At 40.4% G+C, this 20,088-nt stretch overlaps 1 protein-coding gene across 1 annotated transcript in view; it reads right to left on the bottom strand.

Moving 5' to 3' along the window:
- Nucleotides 1-20,088, bottom strand: part of LOC140928543 (uncharacterized) — a 45,239-nt gene that overhangs the window by 1,805 nt on the left and 23,346 nt on the right. The window contains exons 20-36 of the mRNA XM_073378295.1: nt 18,049-18,267; nt 16,052-16,261; nt 15,168-15,326; nt 14,767-14,949; nt 14,114-14,272; nt 13,727-13,900; nt 13,102-13,359; nt 10,083-10,382; nt 9,044-9,283; nt 8,411-8,578; nt 7,562-7,783; nt 5,905-6,084; nt 4,351-4,605; nt 3,495-3,653; nt 3,074-3,283; nt 1,429-1,653; nt 422-646 (exon numbers count right to left, since the gene is read on the bottom strand). Of these exons, the coding sequence (XP_073234396.1) occupies nt 422-646; nt 1,429-1,653; nt 3,074-3,283; nt 3,495-3,653; nt 4,351-4,605; nt 5,905-6,084; nt 7,562-7,783; nt 8,411-8,578; nt 9,044-9,283; nt 10,083-10,382; nt 13,102-13,359; nt 13,727-13,900; nt 14,114-14,272; nt 14,767-14,949; nt 15,168-15,326; nt 16,052-16,261; nt 18,049-18,267 (3,546 nt within the window). The remainder of the gene's footprint in view (nt 1-421; nt 647-1,428; nt 1,654-3,073; nt 3,284-3,494; nt 3,654-4,350; nt 4,606-5,904; nt 6,085-7,561; nt 7,784-8,410; nt 8,579-9,043; nt 9,284-10,082; nt 10,383-13,101; nt 13,360-13,726; nt 13,901-14,113; nt 14,273-14,766; nt 14,950-15,167; nt 15,327-16,051; nt 16,262-18,048; nt 18,268-20,088) is intronic.

Here is a 20,088-nt window from a genome sequence, read left to right as displayed (position 1 = left end):
TGCGAACACAACGGTCAAAAATATTCTCCCACTAATATAATCGTGTGATATTAACAAGCAAATAAAGTGCAACAAAAGTAGTAAAAACGTGAAATGTCCTATGGACAAACAAAGGTTGCAAGACTACACAACGTTTTCCAACGGTGCGCAACAGCTTTGTGTCTGGAAATAAACAAATGCCGCCCCATCGAAACTAGTTAAAACTGCTGAGATCTCCACTAAAACACAGAGAAAGACGTTGTACCATTTTCGAGCTTCAACTCTTCTGGCCAAGTTAAATAACGCTATCCACCGAACAAATCACTATCCAGCGGATAAGTATTAGGGAAACCAATTTGGTTATCCACTGGATGGAGATTTATCCGCTGGATAGCGTTATCCACCTTTTAAACAACTGGCGAAGAATGACTTTCGAACTTACCACACTTTTTAGGGCTACCAACCACCCGGACTGCAGTCTTGGCTTGGCAAGCCTGTGACTTAAGAACGCATTCACTCGAGTAGTTCTTTCCGTCCGAGCCGCAAACAGGGTCATAAATGTCTGGGCATTCTGTGACGCATTGACACACAGGATCACCAGCTTGTGATATCTGGCAGACACCATGGAATGGACACTTGACTGACAGACAGGGATCGTCAGACTGCTCTGTTTACAACAAAATAAAGGTGAGGTGATATTTACGCCACAGGGCAACCAACCATTCGAAACAAAATCAAGTTGCGGGGCAACTTCTGGACGAAAACTTTTTTGTTGCATGACGCACAATAACAGAGTAACGCATATATCAGACGTTAAAGAGCAACTCATGATATTCAGTCATTTATGGGGCCCGGGTTTTAGCCTCTGTGACTTGTTTTTCATAAGCGCATTTAAAATTTGTCATGATTATTAGAAAAATGTTTTCTTCCTGGTTGTATGGTGTGTACAGTGATAACTCTTATTTGGTTGTTGAATGGCAGACAGGCAAGATAGTAAAAAAGTTGTGAATCACTGAAAAAACAAACAAACAATAAAACAGCAAGATTTTTATCAAACGATTTAAAACAACATGCACTTAAGCAGTCTCGGAAGAGAAGGACAAAGAAATGTTACAGAACCCGACAAAACACTTGATAAAGACAAACAAAATTTTAAAACATCTTTGTTGTTCTTATTCCTTTCCTTCTGACAACCTAGAAACGCAAACACTTGCCGAGTTACAATTCTTTTTCATGTACTTAAGACCATGTTCTTTTGTTTAAGACCTCGTTCATTTGTTGTTACTCTATTTGTAGATCACGTAAGGATAATGTATTTCGCACCTTAAAAGAGAATATCTCCGTGAATAAACAAAATGATCTACACTGGGACGACAGAAAATAATGGCGAAAAAGGTTTTCTGAAATATCGAGCAATGAATACAAGTAAATCTCTTTCGTCATACTAACCTCCACACTCTCCCGGATGTACAATTGTTAAGGATACTCCACTTTCACACGCAGCCAATTGCAGAGTGCAATTGTTAGAGTATGTATTGCCGTCCGATGCACAGTATGGCTCTAATTCTCTTGTACATACTTTATTACAAACACACGCAGCCTTGCCGTGCTTTACAACACAACTTTCGCCCTGGTGACTGCATACAAATCCTTCACACGGGTTGACACTCAAGCCTAACAATGAACAAAAAGTAAACAAAATAATCAACAAAGACAGAAATAAATAAATAAGTAAATAAATGACAGGTTTGAATTAGAAATTCCGACCCTTTGTCTTTTTAGTTTTCTGAACAGGTAAATTTGAAAAACGAGCGACATTGACAATTTCTACACGCATGTTTGCTTTTAGTAGATTCACCCTGCTATCATGAGCATCCACTAGCTTTTTTTTAATTCGATTTTTTTAAAATTTTCAATTGGTAAGATTATGTGTTAACAGAAAGTTTACCGTTTACCAATGGCCACTAGTACGAGCAGAAGTAAGAAGCTACTGAGCATGTGCAAATTCTCATATCTATAATGGGCTTAGCTGGTTGTAACACGCATTAAGTTCTGAATTTATCGTCTACTTCTGTTTTAAAATTTCATAGTCCAGTTCCGAGTTCGCTTTGACTGCTGAATGTAATCACTCAAGTCGCAATTTTACTGGACAGGGCTGGCCTCCGTCTGAAATGAATATACGGTACTCACAAATTCCGGGGAGAAGCCGACCTGTTTTTTACAACACTGTCTATTATTCATTTCACATTTTAGGCACCTTCCTGCCGGTTTTTGTGTCATTGGCTTTTTCATTCAGCAGTAATTTAACATATGATTGAAAAAGGACTATTCCCTTTAATAGTTTTTTTTCCGTCTTGTTCGCGTTCTCGATACGTGTGTTCAAAGGTGATGTTACACGAGACGATTCGCAACGACGATTTTTAGCGCAACACAGCGTTGCAACATTGTTGCGACATTGTTTCGAATAGTGACAACACTGTTCCAACATTGCAACGCTGTGTTGCACTAAAAATCGTCGTTGCGACTCGTCCCGTGTAACATCACCTTAAGGTGGCTCCCTAGAGTATTTACTAATAACCCTAGCTATCTAGCATACGTTACAGAAGGAAATCTAGTTACTTTGTCTTTGCGATTTGTCTTTGGAAAGTTTCTGCTTCGTTTATACAGACAATTTACTCTCAGATGGAGATCGATAGTGACTTGTAACCGGTATAACATTGTCTCCTCTCATAAATGTTTGACCAACACTAACGAACCTTTCTGCACAATGAGCTTCAACAGAAGGTCAATAAAGTTTTTTAGGGGAAATATTTCGAAACAGAGAGGCCATGTTTTTGTTTATTTTTGCGTGGACGTCGCGCGGATTTTAAAGTTCGCACTATTCTAGTGCTGAGGCTGCGCACGGCCAACTCATTCTTGGGAGCCACCTTAACAATGTACTGTCAAGTAAAAAGAAGAGTACGAGAAAGTGCACGAGAAGGTCTCCCACATGTTCACGTGGTCATTGTTGATGATAAAACTCGTTATCACGCCGGAAACGCCTTACCCCCCTCGACTGAATGTTACGTTGCTGTTTCTTGTACAAGTAACTTACATTCTCCGAGGTGTTTCAGTCCCAGTTTAAAATGTTTAGTATGACAGGCAGCAGCTTCTAGACCACACATGTTTGCGTACGTCTTGCCGTCTGTTCCACACACTGGACGGTAGTCCGCTGTGCAGATGACGGGACACTTACAAACAGGCAAACCTTCTTCTAATTCACAGCGCGTGCGAGGATAGGGGCACCTGTAATTCTTGCACGGACCTGTCGAAAGAGATAATCAGACCATAAGACTGCTTCTCCTTAGGAGGCGCTTCTATAAATAGACTACTATTACAGCCAAGAGTGGAATGGAAAGGTTTTTTCACAACACGGTCGAACTTCCCGATTAAACCTTCGCGATTACATGAAGTCAGTTCTGCGACAACAGCAAAAGACAAATTACTTCGTAGATTGTAATAATTTCTTTACTCACTTATACACTTGTCCTCACAGCTTTGAACGGTTTCAAAGTTGTTGCCGTTTCCTCGGCAACCCCCGTAAATGAATCTCTCGCATCGTTTTTTGGTGGCATTGAAGAAGTATCGTGGCATGTAACCAAAGCACGGTCCTCCAACAGGAGGCAGATCACAAACTGATGAGTAAAGAAAAATATATTCATAAACGTTTCTTTAACATAACTGAGGGGATAAGTCACAGAAGGGTTGTCCTTTTCATTTAGTATTAGCAGTTACTAAAGACAGTTCAACAGTTTTTATGGTGGGTGTTGGTATGGGGATACAGTCCTCCACTCCTCTCTAAACAGTGTTACAGTCAAACCGACAAAACCGTGGACACCATAAAACAATTTTCTGAAATGTACGTTATATTGCAAGAACAAAGCTAATCAGGCGTGAGTAAACTAAACAGCAAGGAACCACGTTAATAAGTTGGTGCTCTTGTGACCTGCTCGCGTGTCTTGATCTTTGTTTTGACTGCTCGTAACACAACAAACATTCCTGAAATACGTTCAGTTCGTCTACCTTACTCGCTATGGAACTTGACGTTAGCTTCATTTTGTTCAACACGACGCGCAGTTTTCAAACCTTTGCGAGATAATTTGGTATTGAGGTAGTGAAGGTTAACAGGAGCTGTTTACAAGAAACGAAAGAAGAACCCATGAAGCAAGGTTGCCTAAACTTTAAATCAACTTTCGACTACCGCCTACGGCTAGCTTGTCACATTGTTTGTTCTCACCCCAATTGTCGTCACCTATGATCTATCACTGAACAAGCGCGCGGTAACATGGAATCGTTTTGTTAGATATTCCGTAGCTTACTCCCATTACTTACCACACGGTCCAGGGTGTTTAACCTTTAAGGTACGAATGTTCTCTGGTTTGCATGCTTCCACTTCCAATTGGCATTTGTTGCTATAGTTACGTCCATCCGTGCCACAGACTGGTGCAAATTCCCGAGTGCAAAGTTGTGGACACAAGCATTCCGCTGTGTCATTCTTATCCCTTGAACAAAAGGTCTTTGGGAACTTGCACTTTTTACATGGGTCTTTAGCGGGAGAAACTTTGTGTAAACGGTGCGGAACCATTCCTTCAATAAACAAGCACGTTATAACGTGATTATAATCTGTCGCACAAGGTGCAGCTAGTTACTCTTTTTAAGTGAACGATTTTCATCACGTGACCTAGATATTTGCCACCCCCAGGAAATGTAAGGGCCAGTTTGACTCTAACCGAGGGGCTTTCTTGGGATTGCAAAATCAGTAATGGTGCTTTGACCTTCAAGTTAGTTAGTTCAACAGTTAGGGTTAGTCGTAGCCTCGGGCTGGGGTTTGGGCTTTAAAAAATCACGTGACAAGTATTTTCATCCACACTGCAACACTCTAGAGTGACTAGCTGTACGCTACTGTGTATGTTGAATTCAAAATAATTCGCACTTAGTCGTTACTTTCAAAAATCGCCATCCCCTTACTTAGCGTCTTGCGCTTTGGCTTAACATGGAGCTCTTCGAGGCTTGTAACAACTAACCTCCCCATCTACGTCCTTATTTTTGCTTCGTGTGACACAAAACTTTCTAGTATTTCTTTCTGTAAATTATCGTTAGTTTTGCGGAGTTTACCATATTGAAATGTCAACTTACGGGCAAAAAGCAATTTCAATTAAAGTCCCAAGAGTAACCATCACCAATTTTATTTCAACAATATCCATATATCATTAAGAGAAAAAGGTGATGAGAATCAATCAAGTGGTCACCAAAAGGAAAGATGTTTGCTGTTATCAAATTCTCCCACCTAATACTTCAAGGAAATGTATGGAAATCAGTGAGGAGAATCTGTATGTGGATATTGGCGCTTAAAGGGTTAAACAGGTTCCTACTGATACAGTACACCCCGCGTATAAGAACCTAGTGGGCTCCTGGCAAAAAATTTGCCACTTTAATACCCAAAAATACAAGAACCTGTTTAACCAAGCAAGATCAAGCAGGTTCTTATTTATGGGTTTCAGTTAAATTATGCAAAACATCTTAACAAACGAGTTGAATTTGAGATTGCAAATTTATATTACAAGAAAATACTCTACAAAACTGTAATAACTAACACAAGTATTCCTCTTATTCCTACAGCAAAAACAAGTTTATAAGAAGCACAGACTGTAATTGTCTTCATGGGCCTTGCATAAAGGAGGTTTGTAATGAACAGTTGGGAATAATTACTGTATATTTATGAACCAAACTCAAGTTTCGTTATTTTTCTGGTAGCCAACAACTACATCTCCTTCATAGAAATGAAGAACCTACTTGGCCTTAATTGCCAATACGTATCCCAAAATACAAGAACCAATTTTGTTGTTGTTACAGGCGGGTGTTTACTGCACACACTACACTACTTACGTGGTAGAGCTGGTCGGGGAGGGCCACGCCTTGGTACTGATAAAGGTTTGATACAGTTCTTCTTGCAGCCATCATGACAACACTTTTCATCTGTGTCACAGCTTGCGTCATCAAAACATTCATCTTCATGACCATCCCAGCACACCCGTGGGTCCACAGAAGGACAGAAGCCTGGGTTGTCTGTGATGAAAAAGGAGAAGAAGAAGAAGTGTGAGAAGTAGCCAACTGTGTAGATTTCCTAGCAAACCATATGGCTGGCAGCACGTCAATAGATAATACAATTGTTTCAACACAATCCCCATGTCTTCTTGTAATTAATTGTAGGAGCAGACAGCTTATAAGGGCACTCTTACGAGTATGGAAAAAACTAAAGATACCGTAAAATTCCGAAAATAAGCCCCGGGGCTTATATTTTTCAAAGGCCCTTTTTGAGGGGCTTATTTTTGGAGGGGCTTATCTACGGAGGTGCGTTTCAAAATCGATTGGGCTAGCCTTATAGTTGGAAGTAAATTTACCCTTTTACTTTGTATTTGAGGGCAATTTTCCAAGTACAACCCCCGGGGGGCTTATATTTGGAGGGGCGATTTAACGGAGGGTTTTTCGCGTTACCGGTTTGGGGGGCTTATATTTGGAGGGGCTTATACATGGAGGGGCTTATTTTCGGAATTTTACGGTATATTAATTATTTGCAGGTATGTAAACAAAACTACAATACTCCTGTTTTGTTTACACGGAACTGTATATAAGTGCTATTAAACTATCTAGGAGAAAGACAAGGGAAAGGATTGTAGCGTGAGAAAACACCCGAGATTTCGCGACGCCACCGACGCGAAATGAAGTCTGAGAAAAGAGCGTAGAAATTCCAAACTGATGACGCGTCACTACCCAGATCTGGGTTGTACATCTGATTGTTTGAAGCAAATTTTGAACCAATCAGAAGCACTACCCAGATCTGAATAGTGACGCGTCATCAGTATGGAATTTTTGCACTCGTTTCTCAGTCGTTATTTTGTGGGGAAACTACTCGTGGCGTCGCGAAATCTCAGGTGTTTTCTCAGGCTAAGACGATTGCAACTTGAAACTTCACGCCACGTGTTTATGCCTCCGAAAAATTGCAAAAGGTAATTCGGTTTTGATTTCTTTCCACTGATTCACTCGAATACTACGTTTTAATGTTGGAGGTGCCGCTCGGGAGAGTGAAAATTACTCGCTCATAGTTTGCCAAGCTCACGACAAGACTAAGTGGCATCTTCAAAGTAAAAAACAGACCTCGCACTTCGTTAACAATAGTATGATTCAGGGGTGTCACTAAGGGCCCCTAGAAACTATGACCACGACTCCCGGCTACTTGGAGAGGAAACAAAAAGGAAAAAAAAAAAATGAAACTAGCTGTTCAATTTCCCGCCTATAAATTGCATATACCCAGAAACTTAAAATGTTAATGACAACCCTGATGATTTGCTAGGCTCAAACGACTTTTTTTAGTTTTGTAGATGAAGCGATTCCTGGCTGAGAAACACGGTTTGCGTCTCAAAGATTCACAACAATTTCACAATGTTATGACTCGAATGATCATCAGTAAGAGGACAAACACATAAACAACTGGCATCAGTTTGTTAATTTTCTCTCAGCTAGAGTGCAAAAATCCAACTCTTACTTTTACATTTTCCCCTGGATTTGATTTTTATCATCATTCCATGGCTGCAGGCTGCGACTCGCATTTGACATTCATTGCTGTACGTCTGACCATCAGTTCCACACACTGGATTGTAATCTGCTGTGCAGATCTGTGGACACGAACACTGACGCTCTCCAGAGACAGAAATACTGCAGCGGGCATACGGATCAGGGCAAGGCTTCAAATCACACACATTCAAGGCTGAAAATAAGATAAGCATGCGTAATCAGAGTGACGAGTGAAATAAAGGAATAAGTTTCGCGCGCGTTTTGTCTAAATCCTAACAATTTCCCTAGCCTTTACTTTTATAGCATGGGTGACAAATTACTCTCACAATCGTGGGTTTTTGATTTGTTTATCGAATTCAGAACTCTACTTACTGACAAACTGAAAAGTTTAGAGCGTACGTTTTGACTTAAGTTCATAATTTTCCGACAAAATATCTGTGAATTGATCCTTCTTGCTTTTCCGTGTGTTTAGGTTTTGTGGAGCGTCTTTTAATGCGCTGGCATTTTCATTCATTTCAATTTTAAACATTGACGCCATCTTGGCACGAAGACATTGGGAACTTTGCAAAAGTAATTTTGTACTTTTTACATGTGAGGTTATGAATTAACGCTGAAATTTTGCGCCAAAATTAAGGAGTATTTTCTCACTCATGATAGTATGGAATAAATTTCGTCCTTCAAAGCAACATTGCATAGTTTGAACTCTGTGGAACGACAACGATACAAATCGAACTGTTGATGCACTGGGACTATAAGTGTGCCGATTGAAATGCAAATTAACGTTCACCTTAAGTCCAAATATTTTTCCCAGCTAACTTACATCCACAGTAGTCTTGGCATTCCTCCTCGCTGTCAAATCTGTTGGCATTTCCTTCACAGCCACCGAATCTAAACTCTTCACATTTACGTGAGGTTGCATTAAAGAAGAATCGTTTCATTGAAGCTCGACAGCGACCTGTTTCAGGTGGAAGACTGCAGATCTGCGCCACTGTTAACGGAACAAAATAAAAGGAAAACCATTATGAATTAATTCAATCTTACAAGAAATGTATGAAATACTTTGGCCTTCTGCAGTGTTGGGAAGGAAAAGCTATTAACGAGTACACTTACAAAGTGAATTAAGGAGAAGCCGAGATAGTATGCAATTGTACCTAAATTTAGATACAACATTCTGAACTCAGGAATTTACTGTACACGTGACTTAAGGAAAAGAACCGGGAGATAACTGATAGCCTTGAGTACAATCACAATGTAAGCTAATGTTTGTTGATTAAACAGTTATATCAGGGACTTGCTTTGAATCGTTCACTTCGATCGTTTTATTAGACTGGTTTCATCGCCGCGTGTGTTAAAGTGTCCCCAAGATTGGACTGGACAGTTTTAAAACGGAGATATACAATCCTTTGAGAGAACCAGTTTTTGAAGTATGTGCGAGATCCGCCACAATTCCTACCTGTACAGTTTCCATTAGCAAGGTACGTTAGTTTTTCAGCTGGCATGCCTGTGTCCTCCAATAAACAAGCAGTCAATTCCAGCAAACACATGTTGTTGTATGTTTCCCCATTTGAAGCACACACTGGATCGTAATGTCTCGGGCATTTCTTTCGGCACTGGCACGTAGCTTTCTTTCCGATGGCCTTGCAGACTGGACGAGGATATCTGCACATTGAAAACTTGCAAGGATTCTCTGAAGCTAAGGAAGACAAAAATAAAGTGGCTGCTTAAGTTTGGGTTTCGCTTTATGGAAACGACTATGAGTCACCAGTGCCGAATGGCAAGGGCATCGGCCTTGCCAGATGGATTCCCTAGGTTCATGTCCGCTCTAGCCTGCGTGGAAGGCGCTTGGAAGTAGTGGGCACAGGAAAAAAACGGGCGCGCGAGAAGGAGACACGCCTCGCGTGTCTCCCTCGCGCGCGCCCGTTCTCTCTTTCGCCCACTATTTCCAAGCGCCTGCTACGCAGGTTATGTCCGCTCTGATCAGACCTTTACCTGACAAGCGGCTAGACATTCTGTGGCGTGGATAGCGCTGAGCACGTAGAAATGACGGTCCCATCTCAACGTAGGAGACGTTAAAAACAGTGCCCTCAGTTAGCACTTTCGTGTAAATACATTGACACTTGAATAAACTGCGTTTTTGTCTGACTACGGCTTGAAAGGTAACGCCCCGTGCCACAACAGTTCTGTCCACTTTGCGAAGTTTTGTTTCACTCAGCTAAGAGGCCAGTTTCTAGCGGCTAACTGCCCAAACTGAGTGACACATAACCATTAACCCTTTAACTCATAGAAATGATTGACATTTAACTTCTCCTTATAATATCAAATAGATTGCCGAGTAGAAAGGCGATGAGAGTAGGCAAAATGAGCAGCCATATGATAACTTATTGATATTATCCCGAATTCTCTTAGTTATTGTTCACTAAAATCTATAGCAGAAAGAAAGGCTAATTATTAATCAGATCCTGAGAGTTGCTATTTAACACACATCAACCCACCTCTCTTTTCCGTCAGAAACCCAGAAGAGCATTTTTTAGTACATCCATCGGAACAACACTTAAGATCACCAGCGCAGTCCCAGTCGGTGGTGCACTCATCAGGCTTGAGAATCAAAGGACAAGGTAACCGCTTGATGACGGGGCACTGTCCTGGTTTGGCCTTAGCCACACAAGTTCGAACACAGTCTCGTCCCAAGCAGCATTTTTCACTTTCTTGACATTCTGAGTGATTTGAGCAGCCAGTGACCGAAGCACACATGGGGGTGGGGTTCAGAACAGGGCACTGGTCTTCATGTTTCTCTGGAGATGAAGATTAGCACATTCTGCTAAGAAGCTGAAAACTAACCTTTTTGGAGTGACACAATTGCATGTACTGGTAAACCAATAGCTTTCATTGTGGCTCACAAGGTTAAAGGGGCTGTGTCACCGCAGTCCAGTTCATTTTGTTTTATTTTGCCAATTATTCGCCCTTAAAGTAGGCAAACAAATTACATGTAAATGACAAATAAGAGATAAGAGACAAATAAACATGTCCCCTGAGCATTATTTTTGAAGCTGCAAACAGCAGAGATAAACTTTGAAAAACTGTTAGGCTGAGCAGTTTTCAAAAACCCTGATTTCAATCCGTTTCAATCTTCTTCAGTTTTGCCCATCCGTGGTAGCTGTTGTATCTGTTGCGTAATTTTAACCTTCCTTTAAGGTGACTCGACCCAGTTTTTTTTAGGGGGTACCATCCTACTTTGAAGCTCTCTGGTATCCCCACCTTTACTTTTATTGTAAGTCTTACACGTAGAATGGATAACATATAGATCAATCTACAATATAACATAAAATTTTTGGCGATCGGAGTAAATGTCACGTGGTTATAATGCCACGCCCCTTTGAAGTCTGAGTCGAAAATCTGCTGTTGCCGGCATTTTTTGGTGAAAATCTCTAGGCTACACATAGTTCGCATTAGTGCCTTGCGCTGAACAGAGTTTCACCAAAATATGATAATTTTGGTACAGTGAGACAGGCCATCGCGTGATACGTAGAGGTTTAACTCACAATTTTTAATCATAAGTCAGCCAAGCGCGGTCATTGCACCCGTGCGGAACAAGAATGCTGTATAATGACAGACTAGAAACAATAGACAACTCCCAAAGCACAAACTCAGCCAAAACGCTAAAATCTTCAATGTTTACTCAAGTTTGGGCTTATAGAAGATAATGTCACAGTTTTTCAATGACCATGAAATTCAGAGTCCGGGTTGTTAGGTAATCAATTGTGGCCCTGAAAAAGTTTGAAGGAAAAAAAAACTACGAATTTTTAAGAAAATGCTTTTTTTCGTGAGATTGACTCTTAAACGCTGACAAACGTCAACAAATAGCGAAAACTATAATTTCTAAATGTTTGCTTTGCTCGAAATCGCGCGCATTTACAAGGCCCTAAATTGTTTTGCTGACTTGCAAGGACCCATCTGTTATAAGGATGCCCAAAATGCAGCTCATAGTTTATTAGATATAATCCGTGTAAAGTTTGCTTATCATTTTCGCATAAATTATGACCTAAATTTGGAAACCGCTGAATTTCTCGAATTGGGTCTTTGCGATTTTGGTGAAACTCTGTTCAGCGCAAGGCACTAATGCGCACTATGTGAAGCCGAGAGATTTTCACCAAAAAATGCCGGCAACAGCAGATTTTCGACTCAGACCTCAAAGGGGCGTGGCAGTATAACCACGTGACATTTACTCCGATCGCCAAAAATTTTATGTTATATTGTAGATTGATCTATATGTTATCCATTCTATATGTTAGACTTACGATAAATTTAAAGGTGGGGATACCAGAGAGCTTCAAAGTAGGATGGTACCCCCTAAAAAAAACTGGGTCGAGTCACCTTAATGTTTTAAGCGGTTATTTTTATGTTTCTTTTAATTTAACGGGCATCTTACAATAACCTAATTTGGCTGAATTTCGTGACACAGCTCCTTTAAGAATTCCAACTGGCCGCAGGCAGATCAGTTGCCTGTTTACAACGGTGACCGAGGAGTTGATCTCGGGACCCAGCCACAGGTTAGGGCGCAACCTCGTTCCCAGGCTTCTCTCCTACGGGCAAGAGAGAACCCTGGGAACGAGGTTGGTTAGGGAGTGGATTGAATTCGGGACCTCCGGATTGAAATTGTAGCGCACTAACCGTTCGGCCACGCTGCCTCAGTTGCCGTGTGTTTGACGGTACAGAGACAGGAAAGAGATTAATAATCAAGTTAATAGAGCAAACGGGGAACATGAGGTTAACGTTGACAATTTCTCAAATAAGAAATTGAGTACATTAAAACTAACAAAAAGGGACATTGGGAGGACGAGGAGACGGGCCAGAAAGTAAAAAAACAGCGTTGGGTTGAAGTGTCCCAACTACTTTTGTTGAGACTGTAGTAATTCTTGTGTAGATATACATATAGTAACCAGTAAAAGAGTATAAAAAGAAAAAAATTAATAAAAATGATGGTACAAATCAACCTTTGTGGCCGTAAACGTGGTTCTAAATCTCTCTTTTTTCTAGACATACTTTTCGATCCATACCTTGTGTATAATAAAAAGTTAATTTCCCCTGAAACTTCTCTGGTCACGTTTGAGAAATAAGGAATACACAGCGTCCTTAGCAAAAAGTAAATGAGTAGACGAGCCATAAACGCGTACCCAAATCAAACAACCTTGTCTAACGGATGAATGGAACGGATGTGACCAACACGTAAGCTTCGGCTACTTTGGTCACTATGCACATATCAACAAACCTGTATATTATATTTACTTTTCATCATTTGTTAACCTACTGATTCTGTAAGCCATCTTATACTATATCAACTTGAATAGTGCGAAATAACGAGAACTTGAACCTGGTATTCGTTATTTGGTGTTCTCACTCGACGTAAGGTCAAGCCAACAAAACCTCAGCACTTTCAACAGTTTAGGTAACCATGCATTGATGTTTATTGCACTACAAGTCGCTATCTAAGAAAGAATTACAAGCAATACAGACCTTCCCTGCACTTTCCTGAATGCTTGAACCTAACATCAGTGCCCTTTTTACAAACCAAATACATCCGCATACACTCGGTACTATACGTGACTCCATCTGTACCGCACACAGGGCTGTATATCCTTGGACAAGCTCTGGCACAAGAACAAGTGTATTTTCCATTGACCTTTACGCAGTTTCCATAAGGATGACACGGTGGGTTACAATTGCCCTTCTTTGGTTTGCCCATAGAATGCTTTTTCTCTAAGACGAATACCCCTTGACGAATTTTAAAATAAACAAGAAAACAGTCAATAAAAAGTGACGAGCCGAAATAAATATTTACGCACATTCCTGTTCGCACTACATTTGGAAAATAAACGTTTTCTAAGTATCTTCTCTTGATAGAAAATGAAATCGGAGTTACTGGGAGTGTGTTTTGACAGGTACATGTACGGCAGTCGGAATTTTTCTTGAGTATGCCATTTCAACAAAAAAGAAACCTAGAAAATATTTTACTGATTTTATTTTGCAAACAACGTATCCACGAGCTCACCAAAGTTTTCACTTTGATTTTGTTTTGGGGAGACAACAAAAACTTGAATTGAGAGTCCCGCCATCGTTATATTTTTTTCCATGTACTTACCATGTGGGCGCATGGGTCGGGTTAGAGGAACAACAGCCTTAACACATTTCTTGGTGCAGTCTGATTGAAGGCAACATCTCTCTCCAAGGTTACAAATACCGTCCGACACGCAGCCATTCACTGCTGCACATCCTGGTATTGGACTTAGCATTGGACATTCACCTGGTCTACTACCTAAAGTAAACGATAAACAAATTAGTAAAAACTTTTGAAAGCAACAAAACTCCAAAAGCGATTCTGGAATTGCCTACCCTTAATTAATCAGTACACCAAACGTTTTAAAGCCCCTCACAAAATTATACCTTTCCGCGTCTTTCAAAAAGCAACATCCAGTTGTCAAAAGGGTCACAATGTTCAAGGAACAAAAATATTTGTTTGCCAACTTACCATCGGGTAAAGCAGGGTCGACACACTTATGAGTACAATCATGATCAAGACAACAAGCCTTTCCACCACTACACTTAGGTCCACCTGTAAAACAGTTGGGTTTGGAAGGCCGTGCGCAGCCAGGCATTGGATCAATGAGAGGGCAGGTCAACTTACCAGCTGAAAATATGACAAAATAACACTTTAATTTTAGGCAAGGTTAAGTTCCAGCAATATAGGAGATATTACGATAGGTAGTAAAATATTCCTCTGCATACGTATTTCCCTGTCATGGGAAACAAAGTTATGGAAAGTAACCACAATCGACCGGCCAATAGACATGCTGATTATTGTGGAAATGAAACGTCAACCGCCACCAGTGGAGGTGGGGTGGGGGCGGGGACTTTGATGGTACTTCCACTGAACTTCGTTGTACTGACCAGGAAGCGATTAAAACCATGAAGTTTGAAGGAGGGGATGTTATGTATTACGTCCCCAGCACAAAGGCCCGAGTAGACGCGAAGATTAAACGAGTTTCTTTGCTCGGAGTTTCGGTATGCACTTCATTCGGAAAATTTACTATCTGGACGTATGTTTGTCTTATTTTTAAGTCCCTCCCCATCCCCACCCAATAAACGGACTGAAATAGAAAGCATGTCATAGTTTAAACTCACCGGGTTTGGGTTTGGGACGTGGTGGGGGTGGTGGTGGAACAACAACCTTGACACATTTCTTGGTGCAGTTTGTTTGAAGGCAGCATCTCTCTCCAAGATTACAAATACCGTCCGACACACAACCATTCACTGCTGCACATCCTGGTATTGGATTTAGCTTTGGACATTCACCTGGTCTACTGCCTAAAGTAAACAATAAACAAATCTATAAAAATCTTTGAATGCAACGAATCTCCTTCAGCGATTCTAGGATTGCCCACCCCCACTAATCAGTATACGAAACGTTTAAAAGCTCCTCACAAAATTATACCTTTCCGCGACTTTCAAAAAAAATTTCAATTTCAAAGTTAAACGTCCGCGATTTTCAAGGAACCGAAATATTTGTTTTAATACCAACTTACCATCGGGTAAAGCAGGGTCGACACACTTATGAGTACAGTCATGATCAAGACAACAAGCCTTTCCACCACCACACTTGGGTCCACCTGTAAAACAGTTGGGTTTCGAAGGCCGTGCACAAACAGGCGTAGGATCAATACGAGGGCAGGTTAACTTTTCCGCTGAAATGCAAAGACAAAGAACTGATTAAGCCTTTTCACTTCGAGAAGTGCCTGAAGTTAAAATTCCCCTAAAAATGTTGAATGTTCCGTTTATTAAATGCAGAAAAAATAGTACGATGTAACAGTACTACCAAAGAGTTTCATTTGAATGGTAAGGAATCCCTCCACAGACTCGAAAAGTTAGAACTACTTAGAAAATAAATGAAATCATGCGAAAGTACTGTTGAAGAAGTTTTATCTGAATGATCACACCTTAGGATAGACCACTGTTTAGTAGATTAGGCATATAAAATATCACTGAAATCAGCAAATTACAGTTGGGACAACTGCAAATGTTTATCCAGCGACCTAGACCTCATTACGGCAAAGTCACTGTTAGATACGCTGCTGCTGTCTTTTGGAACAAAATACCTCTAATCATCACAATGCATCTTTTCAACGTGGAGTCAGGACAAGAACTAAAGGAATATCTGCTAACAATCGACCCCTGAGACTGAATTCCTGCATAGTTATCTTGTAAAGTTCCTCCCCCCCCCCCCCCACTTTCCTTTTCAAAATTTCATTTATTTGTTGTTTATGCAGTTGACTGTACGAGGGAAATTTTGCATGGCTTAAGATCATGTGGAGAAAGGAGACCTTAGCAGATAAATTGAGTCTACAAGTAAAACAATCTGCGAAAAAGAAAGTTTACACCAGTACTATTTTAACTGATATATTACCCCTACCACATTCTCCAGGATGGACTTTCCTCAGTTTCTTGCCGGTTGTACAAGCTTCCACTTCCAGACTGCACTCATTTGGATACGTTTTACCATCCGATCCACAAACAGGACGCCAGTCAGACGTGCAGATCTCATTGCATACACAGCTTGCCGAACCGTTCATCACTCTACAATACTTTCTCGGATCGGGGCACACCATGTTTGCACACTGATCTATTAAAGGAAAAAAATCCAGCTCACTCAAAAGTTTGGCAGCGTAACAGAATGGGTGGGTCACAACATCAGCGATTGGCGCTAACCGTTAAAACGAAATCCTTTACTTCACTTTATTGAATTCGTTGCATGTTATTAGTTATTAGTATACACACACTCAATGATCTTGGTGATTCAAGCAATCTGATTGGTTCGCTATCTCGGACTATGACGTTATATTCACCGCGCTGGGCGGTGAATATAAAGCAAAACAAAATCGCTGCAGTGAACTGGGTGTTTTGCCAGGCAGAGTAAGAACTTTTTTTAAATACAAGAATATCCCAGAGTTGATGATTTTGAAGGTAAGAGAAGACTTCATGGTGTGTAAACAGCGTGATTTTTGCGAAGTGATCTACTGTAGTTAACTTTCATACGTTTGAAGCAATGTTTTTATTGACCACCACAGCGGAAAAGGAGGCCGCTTTGTCACTGTTTTGTGAACTCGGGATTTCCTCGCAAGACCAATTTTGCCTGGAAATGGAAGTTAATTTACGGAGAAAAGAAGGAAAGCAAATATTTTCAAAAAACTGTACGTGCCAGCAAGTTAACATGGCAAGGAACACGCTCACCTCGATCGTAGCCGCTGTTAACAGCATTTGCAAGAAGCGACAAAAAAACTGTCTCATTCACGGTGAGTTGACAGAAGCAAATAAAGCTCTGTGTTTCTTCTCAGAAAGGGGAGTTATTTAAACTTTCAACGCTTTCTTTTCAATCACTGATGCTAAAGTTTACAAAACAATTAAAACTATGATTTGCCATGTTTGAAAATACTGTTGTTATGCATCTGCTGTTTACGGCTACATGTTCGCGAGAGAATTCACTCGTCAATCAAACTAATCGTGTTTTTAATGGTTTCCTTTCTGATTCTGTTGAGACCACGTCGTGTGAATATACTAAAACAATTATTCACGTCAGGCTCAGTTAATAGGGTTGAATAATCCCCTCGACTTCGTCTCGGGGATTATTCAACAATATTAACTTCGCCTTCGGCGAATAATTGTTAAATATGAACATAAAAATATAAAGTACGTTAGATAAAGAAAAACAAAGTAAAGTATAATAAAATAAATGAATATTGCAACTGGAAGAGGAGACAGGGCAATTTACCAGTTGACATCTTGCCCAAGAACCAAATGGAATACCATAAATAACAGACCCTGCCCCGCCCCCCAAAACCTTAACCGCCGTTTGCCCTCCTCCTGACGAGTACTCATTTTCTGCCAACGCAGAGGTCATGACCATGGGTGCCAACCACTGATTTAGTATCCAGAAAGTCAAATAAAATGTACGCTAAACTTAAGAAACTCGAACTAACAAATACAAATATTACCAGCCACGAAACTCTAAAGGCCTATTTACACGCTATACCTTAGACGCATGCGATATTCTTCAATTAGCTCACAACGAGAACAGTGTCGACTTAATCAAACCGTACAATTACAGATAATTGTTGTACGTCTGATTTACATGATACGACTCGTGCTGCAAGTTGATCGTATGTTTCGCCATTAATTATGGTTTCGCTTTGCACTCCCAGAGTGAATGATAGAGTCTTGTAAGGTGCATCTAACTTGAAATCCCGTGGTGTGACCCTTGAAAAAAAACGTCTCTTTCCGTGCTTTCAAATGCTGCTACTTGTTTTTTAGCAATTTACAAGATGAAATTTGAAAATATGTCTAATTTTGACTTAGGCAACATTTAGGAGTGTTGGGATTGAGAATAATGTAAATATGATAACTTATTTTTACCGCATTCTCCCATTGCAACCACGGTAAGTTCTTTGCCAGTCACGCATGCTTCAACCTCAAGGGAGCAGTTATTCGGGTATGTCTGGCCATCAGATCCACAGACAGGCATCAAGATAAGCGGGCAGATTTCATTGCAGACACAGGTTGCCATGCCATCCACCACCTGGCACTGATGCCGAGAATGACTACATAGCGAAATGTCACAAGGGTCTGTTGGAACTATTGTAAATGGAAAAGTAATTTTAATTAGCCTCATCAGTACCAAAATATAGCAAAGTTAAGTCCGAAATCTACAATATATTCCGTTGCCAATTGTTCAGTGCAAACTTAACACAGAAGACATAACATCATCCTCGGAGACCCAGGGGCGGTCAGTCGGGCTGGGAGAAATAGCGCTACAAAAGTTTTCAAGTACAGGCGGAAAAGCTTTTCCGCCTGTACTTAAAAACTTTCGTCGTGCTATTTCTCCCGGCCCGACTGACCGCCCCTGGGTCTCCGAGGATGACATAACATTAGTTCTACAGCAAAACTAACAAAAACCAGGATACAAAACGCGGCCAATGAGCGTGCTCTCAGTTAGTATAAAAAATCCCATCTTCACCTTGTGAAAACAAGAACTAAATCTATACAGTTGAACATCCAAGAGTAGCCACCTGTTGTCGGTAAGCAAGCACTAATCCCAAATACCAAACTTTTCTCAGTCATAGCACTCTAGTTGAAAAAGATGAAACTTCAATGAAATGTCCACCTCCCGAAAGCAAATAATAAAGACTTTTAGATTTGAAGACGAAGATAAACAGAGGACGCGAGTTTTTTTTTTCGCGAATTCTCAGAAAAGTTAACAAGGTAATTGTTATTGAAGGTGGTTAAGCATTCTCCCGAACACAAAATGTTAAGACGGAATCCACCAGGAAATTGAGTACAGAAACCTTGTACCAGAATAATTTAACAAGTAGAGCATTCCTTTTTAATTTTTCAAGGGCTAAAAATGTAATTAGTCATCTCTAGTAACACCAAAGAAAATTTCTTATGAGAGCCCGAGAAAATAAATGTCAAATTTCACCAGAATTGTAAAAACAGAGGTAAAACTCTGAAAATGTCAATTGTAAGATGTCATTTTGTGATGTTTGACATCTATTTTCTAGGGCTCCCATAAGAAATTTTCTTTGGTGTTTCTACAGATGACTAATTACATCTTTAGCCCTTGAAAAATGTACAAAAGAATGCGATGTGCTTTAAATTATTCTGGTACAAGGTTTTTGTCCACTGGAAATTAGAATTACTCAATTTCCTGACGGATTCTGTCTTAAAACGTTAACATCTGTTATTATTCATTCAAAATATTTCCCCAATTCTGATTGGCTAAAAGCACACGCATAATTCACCATAACCAGTCACTGATAACCAAATTTGGATGAATTCTGTGTTCAAAGAGGAAATGACGTTAAAAATGCAGCCCGCTACAGGTTAAGTCACCGTTACCGAGAAGACCTGGAAACGAGGTTGAGTTGTTTTGGTTGTGAAAAAAAATGGCGGACATTTCACTCGTTTCATGAAGTAAGAACTACAGCTGGAACTAGGCGAAATAATAGTAAAAACATGGCAAAAACAGCAAGACGACAACTCGGAGGGCGACATCTGCTATTTGGAGAATATTTGCGGAGCAGGAAAAACCTAAACGTACACTATCGAAGATGAACTTAACATCGACGCAGGTAAGCATGTTTTAGCTATGGTTTTACACTAGGAAGTATTTCGAATGAATAAAAAAAAACAATTAATGAATTCGGCTTTCGTAGGATATGAAGAATTAAGCAGATCTCGGAGGGTGTTATCAACCTTGGCCGATCTGCTTAATTCGTCATATTCTACGAAAGCCGAATTCATTAATTGCTAAATAACCGGTTTTCTTCATTGCGACACTAAAACCTGTGGTGGAATGACGACGGCTACTATGCTTTCCCGCCAAAATGACGCTGGTTTATGCGCACTCTACTTAGTATATGAGACAATCTCGTTCTCGCAGTCGTCGTCTTAGAA

The sequence above is a fragment of the Porites lutea genome, chromosome 2, assembly GCF_958299795.1.
Source record: "Porites lutea chromosome 2, jaPorLute2.1, whole genome shotgun sequence".
Taxonomy (NCBI): Eukaryota; Metazoa; Cnidaria; class Anthozoa; order Scleractinia; family Poritidae; genus Porites; species Porites lutea.
The sequence above is the reverse complement of the archived record's forward strand: the minus strand, read 5'-3'. Positions and strand labels throughout refer to the sequence as shown.